Genomic DNA, 13,670 nt, shown 5'->3' with positions numbered 1-13,670 from the left:
GAACTTCCTTTCAGTAAAGAACAACTACACATGAGGCGATCACTAAGAGGCATACATTACATTTAGCATGGAAAATAAAGATTGTGCAGCCAAACATGAATATATCCATCCATCCATAATTAGTAGGAGAGATAGAGAATACATAGCTATACCGTTACCACAATTATCATTTGCAGCGTGTTAACATTTTTTAATTATACTGATATACCTCCTCTGTGTGATGGTGTCCTCTGTGATAGTGTTTTGTCTCTTTGCTCTTTGTGTCATTAGTGTAAGATCATGGTCACGTGTGTTTAGCTCTGTGTCTGTGAAGAGTGACCGGTCAAAAGATGACATGCCAAACTTCAGTGAGAGAAAAACATCACTTGCTGAAAGGTATTTCATATGTTTCTTAATTTTGGTCACACATAGACTGTTATAGAAAGTTTATCAGTAAATATCGTATATGAACATTTTTTGTTAGTTCAGATATTACCAAATATTACATTACCATTTTTTCCATGGTGACACGTCATTCTTGCAGCCACAATAGCTGAGAATGAGTTACAGTCACCTAAGAAAGTTTATCCACCATACTAATGCATGTTTGACCCCCTTTTAAGCCTTCAGACTACTTGCTTAATTCACATTGGCGTATTGATTCAACAAGGTGCTGAAAGAAGCATTCTTTAGGAAATGTTGGCCCATATATTGATAGGATAGCTTCTTGCAAGTGATGGAGATTTATTGGGATGCACATCCAGGGCACGAAGCTTCCTGTTCCACCACATCCCAAAGATGCTCTATTGGGTTGAGATCTGGTGACTGTGGGGGGCCATACTAGTACAGTGAACTCCATTGTCATGTTCAAAAGAAACCAGTTTGAAATGATTCAAGCTTTGGTGGACATGGTGCATTATCCTGCTGGAAGCAGCCATCAGAGGATGGGTACAAAATGGTGGTCATAAAGGGATGGACATGGTCAGAAACAATGCTCAGGTAGGCCCGGGGAGGCATTTAAGCGATGCCCAATTAGCACTAAGGGGCCTAAAGTGAAAACATCCCCCACACCATTACACCACCACCAGCTGCCTGCACCCCAGTGGCAACAAGGCATGATGGATCCATGTTCTCATTCTGTTTATGCCAAATTCTGACTCTACCATCTGAATGTCTCCACCGAAATCGAGACTCATCAGACGAGACAACATTTTTCCAGTCTTCAACTGTCCAATTTTGGGTGAGCTCGTGCAAATGTAGCCTCTTTTCCCTATTTGCCAGTGGAGATGGAGTGGTACCCGGTGGGGTCTTCTGCTGTTGTAGCCCACATCCGCCTCAAGGTTTATTAGATGTTGTGGCTTCACAAATGCTGCTGCATACCTCAGTTGTAGCAGTGGTTGTTTACAGTCAAGTTGCTGCTTCTATCAACAGATCAGTCGGCCGGTCTCCTCTGACCTCTAGCATCAACAAGGCATTTTCGCCCACAGGACTGCCACATACTGGATGTTTTTCCCTTTTCACACCATTATTTGTAAACCCTAGAAATGGTTGTGCGTGAAAATCCCAGTAACTGAGCAAATAGTGAAATACTCAGACCAGCACGTCTGGCACCAACAACCATGCCACGCTCAAAATTGCTTAAATCACCTTTCTTTCCCATTCTGACATTCAGTTTGGAGTTCAGGAGATTGTCTTGACCAGGACCACACCCCTAAATGCATTGAAGCAACTGCCATGTGATTGATTGATTAGCAAATTGCATTAATGAGAAATTGAACAGGTGTTCCTAATAATCCTTTAGGTGAGTGTATGTATCTCTTTTATTAAATTTGCCTGTTTTTTTTTGTTTTTTTTAATATTCATAAACGTGTTAATTATATTATTAAATATCTGATATACCGTTTCTCAAATACGTGTAAGTAAATGTATTTGCTAGTTAAAACACCTTTATGATAACGTACTATGTTAGTTGATCTATAACGGGTGATGGGTGACGCCATTTTTGTTTGTGCTGAATCTGAGCTGTGGGAATTACAACACATAAATTCATTCTGTCTTCCCGACATTAAAGTAAGTTTCTGGTGAACAGAGAGAAAAATAGAGTAAACTGTGTATATGATATCAATAAAACGAGTTGTCAAATTAGATTCGTAAGGATCGTTTTTGCCGCTTACCAATATGTCAGTGTGTACTATTTTAAAAAACTAGAAATGTATATTTTGTTAATACTTATATGAATTTAAATGCCTGAAAGTTAAATTAAACATTATGTGGTTGAAAACACTGAATAGTTTTGATATATGCCAAGTGCTGAGTGTGTTCATCTCTGACTCAGTGCCAAGAAAAACACGAAAGCAGATTTGAATTAAACGTTCACTTCACTACCAGAATAAAAATTTACCGATAATTTACTCACCCCCTTGTTATGCAAGAAGTCTTTCTTTCTTCAGTCGACAAGAAATTAAGGTTTTTGAGGAAAACATTTCAGGATTTTTCTCCATATAGTGGATTCAATGGTGCCCAGAATATTTTTATTATTATTCTGGAAGTGAACTAATCTTTTAAAGTAAGGCTGCACCGTGATGAAAATTCTTCACTGGGCCAAAGGCTGAATACCAAACCGAATGTTTTTTCTCTATATGTTTTGTCATTTTTTTTTTTTTTACCATTGGATAAATTAAATAGCCAAAATGTGCTTTTTACTGTTTTGTCTAGCTTTTCAAAGAAAAAAATAAATTACAAAACAACAATTTAAAAATGCTTACTAAACACCAAACATTTTTTTTTAACAATCTAGCAGACAGTATGCCAACAAAGCACAATTTAACTTAAAATTAATAAGTAATTAAAATAATATTTTTGGCCATTTTGACACCCCCTTCTTGAATCAGTTATGTATTTTTTTACTGTACAAATAAATGCAGCCTTGCTAAGCAGAAGAGAATTCTTTTAAAACATTAGAAAACATTACAGATCCCAATTTGGACACTACGTGTGAGTGTTATATGAATGTATTAATAGAGCTGCTGTAATTATTATTATCATTATTATTGTCTTATTTTTCTTATTTTATTTTGAAAATGCATAAAATTGTTACTGAGCAGCTGACAAGTAACACAGTTCAGCACAGAATTTCCTTGTGCTTTTTAAACCCTGACTAACAAACAGAGCTGCCGCAAGCTTCTGCAGTGCTGTTTGAATTCATGCAATTTGTGCGTGTATTAGAAAAAAATAACATACTGAAGTTCATTTACTAATCATTTGAGGCCATTTCTCGATTTTAATCATCATACAGTAACAGTTACCAGAAACAACCACCCTTCCTCTTCTCATCGAAGACATGCAATGCAGTACTAAACAGTCTTTCGCTATCGGTGCTTGTAATGATTTTTGCGTCTTTCTCGGACAGTTTTAAATGCTTCCACACTGCTGATATGTGACGTGACATCGCATCACATCATTGTTCGGTGGAGTTTATTTGGTCTTTTCACTTATTCAGGCGAATATTTTTGGTTGCTAAACATTCAGTGCATATTTTAAAGCTAATGCTTTCTTTTTCTCATTGCTTAAAATGTTTATAAGGGATTTCTATAATATTTTGCCTGTAAATGCAGTATTTTATTTTATTTATTTGTTAAAGGCTTCAATATGAGACATTAAATTCAGATTTCCAGACTCACAGGTACCACGAGACTTTCAAAGACAATCTTCTAGGGATTTTTCAGGTAAGAAAACATAAGTGTTTAAAGTTTATAAATGTTGTCGAACACAAAAAATCTATTTCAATTTTTTTTTTTTTTGCTTTCTTTGTAGGATCTTGAAAGCAAAATAATCACATTCCTGAAGAATGAGCTCGGAATGTTTAAGAAAATCTTAAAAAAGGAGAACTTGCCGTCTTTAGTGAAAGACTTTAATGAGAACAGATGCCGCATCAAAGAAGCAGCTCTTGATCTCACACTCTACTTCCTGAAAGAGATGAAGCAAGATGAAGCTGCTAATACTCTAGAAGGTAAGAGACTCATGACCACCTGTCACATATGAATGTATTAGAGAAAGTGGACTGAAACTGTTTTTTTGTTGTTGTTGTTCCTGTTTTTAGATGATCTTATCTTCATTCATCAGCTAAAATGTAGCTTGAAGAAAAAGTATCAATGTGTGTTTGAAGGAATTGCAAAGCAAGGTGACTCTACACTTCTGAATAACATCTACACAAATCTCTATATCACTCAGGGTTGTAGTGAACAGGTCAATACTGAACATGAAGTAAGACAGATTGAAGTTACTACCAGGCATCAAGAATCACAAGAGATACAGGTTGAATGCACAAAAATATTTGAAGCTCCTGAACAAGAAAAGCAGATCAGAACTGTACTGACAAAAGGAGTTGCTGGTATTGGAAAATCAGTCTCTGTGCAAAAGTTTGTTCTGGATTGGGCTGAAGAAGAAAAAAATCAGGACATCAGTTTTATATTTCCTCTTCCATTCAGAGAGTTGAACTTAAAGGAGAAAGACACAAAAAGTTTGATGGACCTCATAACTCAGTTTTTCCCAGAGACAAAACGACTGAACATTACAAGGGGAAATAATTTCAAAGTCCTCTTTATCCTTGATGGTTTGGATGAATGTCGTCTTCCTCTAAGCTTTGAGGGTAATGAGACGTTGTCTGATGTATCATCACCAGCGTCTCTGGATGTTCTCCTGACAAACCTCATTAAGGGAAATCTTCTTCCTTCTGCTCTCATCTGGATCACCACCAGACCAGCAGCTGCCAGTAAGATTCCTCCTGACTGTATCGACCGGGTAACAGAGATACGAGGATTCAATGATGCACAAAAGGAGGAGTACTTCAGAAAAAGATTCACAGATGAGAATCTGGGCAACAAAATCATTGATCATGTTAAAAAATCAAAGAGTCTCTTTATCATGTGCCACATCCCAGTCTTCTGCTGGATTTCAGCCACTGTCCTCCAGAACATTTTAGAGGAGAAAAGAAATAATGATCTGAAGAGCAATCAGGCTTATGACTCTTCTAAAACACTGCAGGAATCAAATACCGAAGACACTCCCAAGACTCTGACACAAATGTACACACACTTTCTCCGCTTTCAGATCCAGCAGAGCCGTCGAAAGTATGATGGAGAATACATACCAGATGTTTCCTGGGATAAAGACACCATCTTTTCACTGGGGAAACTTGCATTTCATCAGCTGGAAAAAAACAATGTGATCTTCTATGACACAGACCTGGAATCCTGTGGTATTGACATTTATAAGGCATCAGTGTATTCAGGCATGTGTACCCAGATCTTTAAGGAGGAAACAGGGATCACTGTTGATACCATGTACTGTTTTGTTCACTTGAGCATTCAAGAGTTTATTGCAGCCCTTTATGCTCATCTGTTTCTAGACAAAAGCAAGAAAAGTGTATTTGTTCAAGACTCTACAGAACAGGAAAAAAATGAAACCATGAATGATTTGCTCAAGACTGCAGTGGACAAGGCACTTGAGAGTGACAATGGACACCTGGATCTTTTCCTTCGCTTCCTGCTCGGGCTGTCACTCCAGTCCAATAGACTTCTCTTACGAGGTCTGTTGATGCAGGAAGACTGCAATGACCAAAGCAAAAAGGAAATTGTTCAGTACATCAAACAGAAATTTGAAGCTAATTTGTCTCCAGAGAGATCCATCAATCTGTTCTACTGTCTGAATGAACTGAATGATCAAACTCTGGTGAAAGATATTCAGACTCACCTTAGCAAAGGAAGTCTGTCATCTGTTGATCTTTCTCCTGCCCAGTGGTCTGCTTTGGCCTTTGTGTTGTTGACATCAGAGGAGGAGCTGGAAGAGTTTGAGCTTCAGAAATTCAGGAAATCAGATGATTGTCTCATTAGATTATCAGCAGTCATCAAAACCTCCAAAAGAGCTCTGTAAGCCATTTAAAATGTTTTTTTTTTTTTTTTTTTTTTTTGATGTTAAGGATTTTTTTTTTTTTTTTTTTTTTTAATGTTATGATTTAATTTAGAATATGCAATTATCCACATTGCCCTATAGTGATTCTTTAGTGATCATACATTACATACTTTAGTGATCATACATATGTTTATTGTACTATATTTTTTCCTATTTCAATTTTTGGCTTGTTTTTATGAGTAAAGGGGAATTAAAGTGCAAAAGCTAATTATTTATACATTTTTATTAGCGATGCCATCTTTACATTGATGTAGACATGTATTATTGTTTTCAACATTTCATTGAACTTTTAGACAAAAATATAAAAAGAGGTGTAAAAAACTGTATTTTGATTTGATATATCAGGCTTTCGTGGCCCATATAATATAACATCAATTCATAGTCATATTTAAGAAAGAAAAAAAACTTAATTTCTAAAACTAAAAACCATAAGCAAATAGTAATTAATAAAATTAATTTCAAATAAATAAATGGCAAGTTACAATATCACAAACAAAAACAATAACAAGATATTTAGAATTAAATTACCAGTACTTCTTCAGGTATGTCTAACTATAATATTTATGTGTGGAAGAATTACTACAGCAACTGAATAATCTATTCTAGCTGTAAAATAACCCTGGATATTCTTCACTGTACAAATAAACAGTGCAATGACAGACTGCAGCAGGTTTATTTAGGTTGCTGTGTCTTTTAAGACCTCAAGCAAAGATCTAATATACTGTAGTCGCAGTCAGTCTGTAGTTGTAAAGGCTGTCTAGAGGTAGCTTTACGTGGTGGCATACACTTTTGGGTGTGGGCCATTATGAAAATGGTCTATAAGAGAGCGCACGAGTACTGTGTTAAGTTCTCTTTTACTTTGTTGTAATTTTACTGTAACTGTAATTTTATCCAAATGCCATTGAATCAAAAATACTAATATACAGACATTTTCTAGTTTTTGAAAAGATAAGTTGGCTCACCCTATTCATTTAAAATAATATAAATATATTAATTATAATATATATAAAAAATATTGTATATGTTCCACCTAATTCTGTGATGTGATTTATATCCCCTGTAGGTTAAATGATTGTAACTTAACAGACAAAAGCTGTTCAGCTCTGGCTACAGTTCTTGGATCAGATACCAATCTGAAAGAACTAAACATGAACAATAATAATCTGCAGGATACAGGAGTGAAGCTGCTCTGCTCTGGACTGAAGAACATACAGTGTAAATTGGAGATGCTGAGGTAAGTTGTATGGCATTGAGCTCAGCAAGAACTTGTAAGTTGTGTGGCAACAGATGATTTAGATTTTTTTTTTTTACTTTTTACAAATGTATAAAAATATATTATTTGAATGAAGTAAAAAAAAAAATATTTCTTTTTCAAAAATATGGACAGTATGCAAATGCTGGTTTTATATCTTCTATATTTGCCTGATATTATCTAACTTTCATTAATATTTCTTTTTCAATAATGTGGTAAGTATGGGAATGATATTACAAACCAGACTTGGATAATGATCAGAAGTATAATGCTGAGAATGGCACTAGAACAGGCTTGATCTTGTATGGATACAACATTTCAGCAGAGCTACATGTATGAAATGTGCAATGAGTGAAAATTTTCACTGCTGATTGTTAGGGGTGAGACTAGACAGATTGGGTTCATGAGAATGAGGTGAGGCAAGATTTTTACACAGTGTTTTTGAGAAAACCTTAATGATGAAATACATGACTTGAAAAATAGTCTGCAGGTGCATTTTTTTTCAAATGCACAGTTCCTCAAGCCATAGCTCGATGAGCTGGAAGATTAACCTTTTTCCATAAACAACACAACAGCGACACAAGTATCAACAATGAATAAATTTTGCTGAGCACTGTTCAAAAAAAAAAAAAAATTAGAATGTCCTAATATAATGAGCACAGGGTCTGGAGCCAAGTTTACATTTTCAAGAATATCTGAAAGCACTTTTTAAATACCCCTTCACACCAGAATCCTGTATTTTATGACAGAAAATAAAACTATGAGCCAACCAGCATCCTCTGATTTTACGATATCACAACACACAGGAGATAGATTGGGAAAATCCTATGTAATTTCTTTTTTAGATAAGTGTAATCTGTGCAATGTGTTAAATTGAATGAGGCATAGTCTAGTGTTGACCGATTGTTTAACAATATCCTCCAAGCCACTCTGCCAAACCCTCCCCCTCAGAGAGAGATTCCAACTCCAATCTTTCTCGGCCCCATTTCTCTTTGATCAACTTTGTAGAAGGGGCGAATAGGAGATACATTGGGAAAAATCCTATGTACTTTAGATAAGTGCAATCTATGTGGGAACCTTAAATTGAATGAGGCATAGTCTAGTGCTTGACCGATTGTTTAACAATATCCCTCCAAGCCACTCCGGCCAAACCTCTCTCAGAGATTCCAACTCCAATCTCTCGCTCCCATTCCTCTTTTTTGATCAACTTCGCTGTAGAAGGAATTATATATATATATATATATATATATATATAGCATATATATATATATATATATATATATATATATATATATATATATATAATTTCCTTGGAGTGCTATATTTCTGCCTGTAATTGCATAAAATGCAAAGTAAAGCCCCATCAAGGTAAAGCAAGGTCCTTTATCACTGCATACAGTATACCCAACTCTTTCCAGTGAGTAAAAGCTGCGTCCAACCTTGAAGGGGGGGATGATGGCTATTTGCAATTGGAATTAAGAGAGAGAGTGATTTTATCTTAAGGCATTCTCATCTGTCTCCCAAACGGTAACCGCCTCTTCTCTTTATGACACAATACTATTAACTGCTGCTTTTGGTCTAATAATATCATCAGAGAGTAAAATTGCTCCAAGATCATAAGGATGGCAGTAATCCCGGCCCACCTGGAGCCAATCTAGCAACAGCAGACTGTTCCAACCATAGTGTAGAAACTTGTAAAATGAGTGGGCCTCAGTAATAAAGCATGGAAAATCTGGAAATGTCAAACCCCCTGCTTGTTTAAGGCTTACAAAGATGAACTTTTTGATTCTGTGACTCTTTATAACTCCATAGAAAGGGGTGAATAATCGAATCTAGGTGTTTAAAGAAGGACTTTAGCAATGAGCAGGTATTGTAATATTAAGTGAAAATAAATATAACATTTGAGGAAGAAATATCATTTTTATCACATTTATTCCCAAAATTCCATTAGGTAGATCAGGAGAGTACTCCAGTAGTGTATACACATATTTTGTAACTTAGGACAGCAAGGGGCTAAAATTAGCTCTTTGAAGCATACAGAGAATATTTTATAAAAGCTCCCCTTTCACACTGGGCGCATTCCGAAAATACACGGTAATGTGTCCCGCCAATTGTTCCCCGGTCGCTAGATTTTGCCTCCCCTACACTGCCAGTGATTACCTCGGAATATGTGCGCATGCTCACACATAACCCGTAGTTGTCCTATATAAAGACACGCGGACATCAGGATGTTACGTGTAATGTATGAGTCGAAAAACATCTAGGTATGTTAACTTTCACTTAAGCTGGCTAACAATCTCAGCATTAGCGGAAAGTGAGGAACTAACTGATCTCTACTTCATTACAGTTTGCACATATTTGTTTCGTCGCAAACACTGATCTGCCTTCAAAACACCTGGTAAAAGAGTCGCGGGATAACGTGCATCATCACTACGACACACCCTTTATGGCATTAGTTCTGTTTTTTGTTCACACACAGCTCATTCCGGGACTGAACCGGCAATGTTATTTAGTCCCTCACCAGATAAATCCCGGAATCGTCCCTGATGTTTGCGCTCATTGACAGACGGCGACCCGGCAATTTTTCGGGTCCAATGTGCAATGTGAAAGGGGCTTAATTATCCACAATTCCTAAGTAAACAATTTTTTAAATGGGGAAGAATGTATTACGGACAAATCCTTCAAACCAATGGGCATGAGTTCACTTTTTTCAAAGTTAACTTTAAAGCCAGAAAATTTCCCAAAGGTAGTGATGGTCTTGGTTACATAACAACAGGAAGGCCCACCTGTGGTTGCTTGGAGTAATATAGAAAACCAATATCATCTGCATACAAGCGGTATTTTTTATTAATGGTATTTGAAGTACTGAAGCCATGTATGAACGAATTAGAGCCAATGGACACTGCAAGGGGGCTCTACCTAACATAGCATAGAACAAAGGGGTGGGAGAGGGGATAGACCTGTCTGGTTCCTCTTTGAAGATGGGGAAAAGAAGTCTGAAATTGTTTTATATTTTTGAAGCTCGTGCTGCTGGACTCCTGTATAAAATTTTAATCAGGAGTTTGCCAGCTCATCTCCCATATCAAATTTCTCAAGGACAGTAAAATCAGTAACTCTCTACTTGGTCTAGCGCCTTTTTCGCATCCAATGAGATCACAAATAGAGGTATCTTGGGTTACCTTAGGAGGTGATAAATTATATTAAATAATCGCCTAATATTATGCGTATAATGCTGCTTCCTAGAATAAATCCATTCCTGATCAATGTTAACCAATTTAATGTAATTAAGTGCAGAGTCTAATAGCAAGGGTCTTAGATGGTACTTTTTGATCAACGTTGAGGAAGGGGAGATAGGCCCCAGTTATGCTTCAATTTCTTGAGGATTTTTAACTTTTGTAGGAATTACTGTGAAAGCTTCAGAAAAAGTCAGTGGTAGTCCAGTTGTTAATGCTTGCTGTGAAAGTTTTAAGCAAATATAGATGCAAGAATATGTCAAGGAATTTTTTTCAACTGGCAGCCTCAACAAGGACCGGGAGTTTTCCCACTCTTCAAAATATTTATTGTGTTCTTTAATTCCTCTAAAGAAATATCTTTATTAAGAGATGCCTGATCTTCTGGAGATAGCGTGGGGAGATTACATTTACGTAAAAATGTATCCATTACTTGAGGGTCCAAATCTGTGTTTGAAGAGTATAACTTTGAGTAAAAATCCTAAAAACACTGGTTTATCTCTTTCAATGCATTTGGTTTTTATTTTATGAATTTTAATTTTGTTATTTATTTTACTATTTTGTCTGGCTCGTAATTTATGGGGCTTCTCTCCAAATTCAAAGTATTTTTGTTTAATGAAACGAAAAGTTCTATTAATTTAATAGAGACTATATTATTATATTCGTACCTTAATTGTAAAATGTTCTTATAAGTATCTAACAAGGGGTTTAATGCATGTTCAATGTCTAGCTGATGAATTTGATTTCCTAAACCAGTTAATTTTGTTTTGTATAATTTATTCTGGGACCCTTGATATGATATAACACAACCTCTGATAAATGCTTTTAATGTTTCCCAGAGCAATCCAGATGATGTCTCTGGCTTATCGTTGCTATTGAAAAATAAATTCCATTTGTAAACTCCTGAAATCAATGAACCTGGGGTCATCAATTAACTAAGGGGCCATCCTCCATTGAGGTTTGCTAAAAGATGTTTAATAAAAAACAACTTCAAATGAAACTGGGGCATGGTCTGACATCAGTATATCGTGAATTTTAGAGTTTAGGATATTGGAAAAAAGATTGCTGTCCACTAAAAAAAAAAAAAAAATCAATACAGGTGCATACATTATGTAGATTTAACCGAAAAATTAGATTGGTAAATCTGTCCTATCCAGCTACCTTTTAATTTGTCCATTTTGAGATGAGTTTCCTGCAGAAAAATTATATCTGAGGAGAGAGATTTTAGATGTGATAATGTCTTGCTTCTCTTAACCAGATGATTTAATCCTTTAACATTCCATGAGATACATTTGAGACCTTTTCTGTTACTTTGAGTAGTTATTTTGCTTGATTAAAAATCAGACCAATCATCTTTACTGCTTGTTTAGAACCCTGGATTATTTTAAACAGGCTCCCATCCCATATTCCCCAATACATAAACATTAATCCTGTCATCTAACCGACTAATTAGTACACGCGGTGCAATACAGAATTAAAGTAAGTAAAATATAACAACAAATTATATATATATATATATATATATATATAACAATCAAATAAAACCTAGCAAATACCTTCGAAAAGGATCAAACCTTAAAATTCCAAAAACTTGTATTAGCACAGCTCTGTAATAAGGAATACAAGGGGGGCATCTCAATATAACATGACAACAAGAGATATGTAAACAATCATATAATGAGTCGATGCTGATTAAATTTTGCCAGTCACATTATTCTGATCTTAATTGACTCATCCTTTACACTGGACCTGAAATTCCAAAGTTGCTTTCAGCGAACTTGACCACTTTGTCTGGATCGGTGAAGTAGAATTCTTTGCCTTTGTGTGAGACCCTCAGTTTAGCAGAGTATTGCAGCCCGTATTTGACTCCTGGTTTATCCTTCAGCAACTCCCTCGCACGTTTAACCCTTATGCGTTGTTGGGGATGTTTTCATCCACTAGGGGGTAAAGTTGAGTCTTATTTTGGCCACAACTTTCCCTGTGTTTCAGCAAATGGAATGATTTTTGGTGACAAATCTTATTTTTACACATATTTTGGGGGAAAATGCTTTGAAAATTTTCAAAAAACTCAAAAAATACACTGTGGGCAAATTCACTACCCTTTCGTTATGTTTGTGGATGAAAACATCCACTAAATTAAACTGCTGTAAAAATGTATCAGATAAATATTTTTTTCTAATTTTTTTGCATAAATCTATTAATCAACCTCAGTCCTGATCAAAACTACCATATGTTTAAAAATAATCCAAGATTTTAACTCTTTAATTACTAAGTTCATAAATGATGTCACTGATTTGGGGAAAAAAAACACAAAATGACATATTTTCAATATAAAAAGTGATTGTGGACTGGATATTTTTTTTTTAACTTTTGTCACGTCTGGGCATGTTCAAAGATCCAGTAACAACATTGGCTTGATGCATGTTAGTTTTTGGGCAGCATTAGATTTTATTTGTTTTCTCCCCTATTTGTTGTTCGTGGATGTTTTTGCCCCATTGACTTTCTATTAAACGACATTTTTTGATTGCAAAGCCATGAAACCATAATAATCATGCATTCCCTGGATGGTTGTGGTTTTCCCTGTTGGGAAGAGGTTAAAATTTGTTATTTTTAAAGTTGATCACTAGATGGGACATTAAACCTTTAGATAGGCGCTGGTGCAAAAAAGGCTTAGTTTCTGGTTGTATATGGAGCTTATACGGAGATAACAGCAAAATTATAGGGTTCGTGTGTGTGAGAGGATCTTGATTGGTGGGTGGTTTTCCATGGTGGGAAGAGGTTAAAAAATTTGTTATTTTTTACAGTTGATCACTAGGTGGGACCTTAACCTTAGATAGGCATGTGCAAAAAATAGGCTTAGTTTCTGGCTTGTATATGGAGTTATATGGAGTATAAATAAACTAATTATAGTGTGTGTGTGTGTTTTTGTGTGTGTGTGAGAGAGAGAGAGAGAGAGAGAGTGTGAGAGAGACCTTTGTGCACTTACCTTGATGTATCTGAAAAAATCCAAATATGCACCTCAGCTCTCAGAACTACATGGAGTAAACAATAAAAAAAGAAGTGTGTTTATGCACCTGCTGCCTTTTGATGGTGAAAAGTACAGATGGTCTATGTGTGAAATGCTGGTCTTTTCTTGATGGTAAAGCCAGTTTAAAACCTTAAAATCCTTCAATGATACACTTTTTGATTTTTCTGTAAAAAAAAATTATTTTGCTTCAGATTTATGAACATAATTTATT

General features: G+C 35.7%; 1 protein-coding gene across 1 annotated transcript; it reads left to right on the top strand.

Moving 5' to 3' along the window:
• Nucleotides 1-267: 267 nt before the first annotated feature.
• Nucleotides 268-7,187, top strand: LOC109060393 (NLR family CARD domain-containing protein 3-like). Its single transcript, XM_042756142.1, has 5 exons — nucleotides 268-375; nucleotides 3,620-3,704; nucleotides 3,793-3,988; nucleotides 4,079-5,906; nucleotides 7,013-7,187. The coding sequence occupies exons 1-5, from the start codon at nucleotides 335-337 to the stop codon at nucleotides 7,185-7,187; spliced, it is 2,325 nt and encodes a 774-aa protein (XP_042612076.1). The 5' UTR covers nucleotides 268-334.
• The last annotated feature ends 6,483 nt before the right edge of the window (nucleotides 7,188-13,670 follow it).

Source organism: Cyprinus carpio, unplaced genomic scaffold (assembly GCF_018340385.1).
Source record: "Cyprinus carpio isolate SPL01 unplaced genomic scaffold, ASM1834038v1 S000006806, whole genome shotgun sequence".
In the NCBI taxonomy this organism is placed as follows: Eukaryota; Metazoa; Chordata; class Actinopteri; order Cypriniformes; family Cyprinidae; genus Cyprinus; species Cyprinus carpio.
The sequence above is the reverse complement of the archived record's forward strand: the minus strand, read 5'-3'. Positions and strand labels throughout refer to the sequence as shown.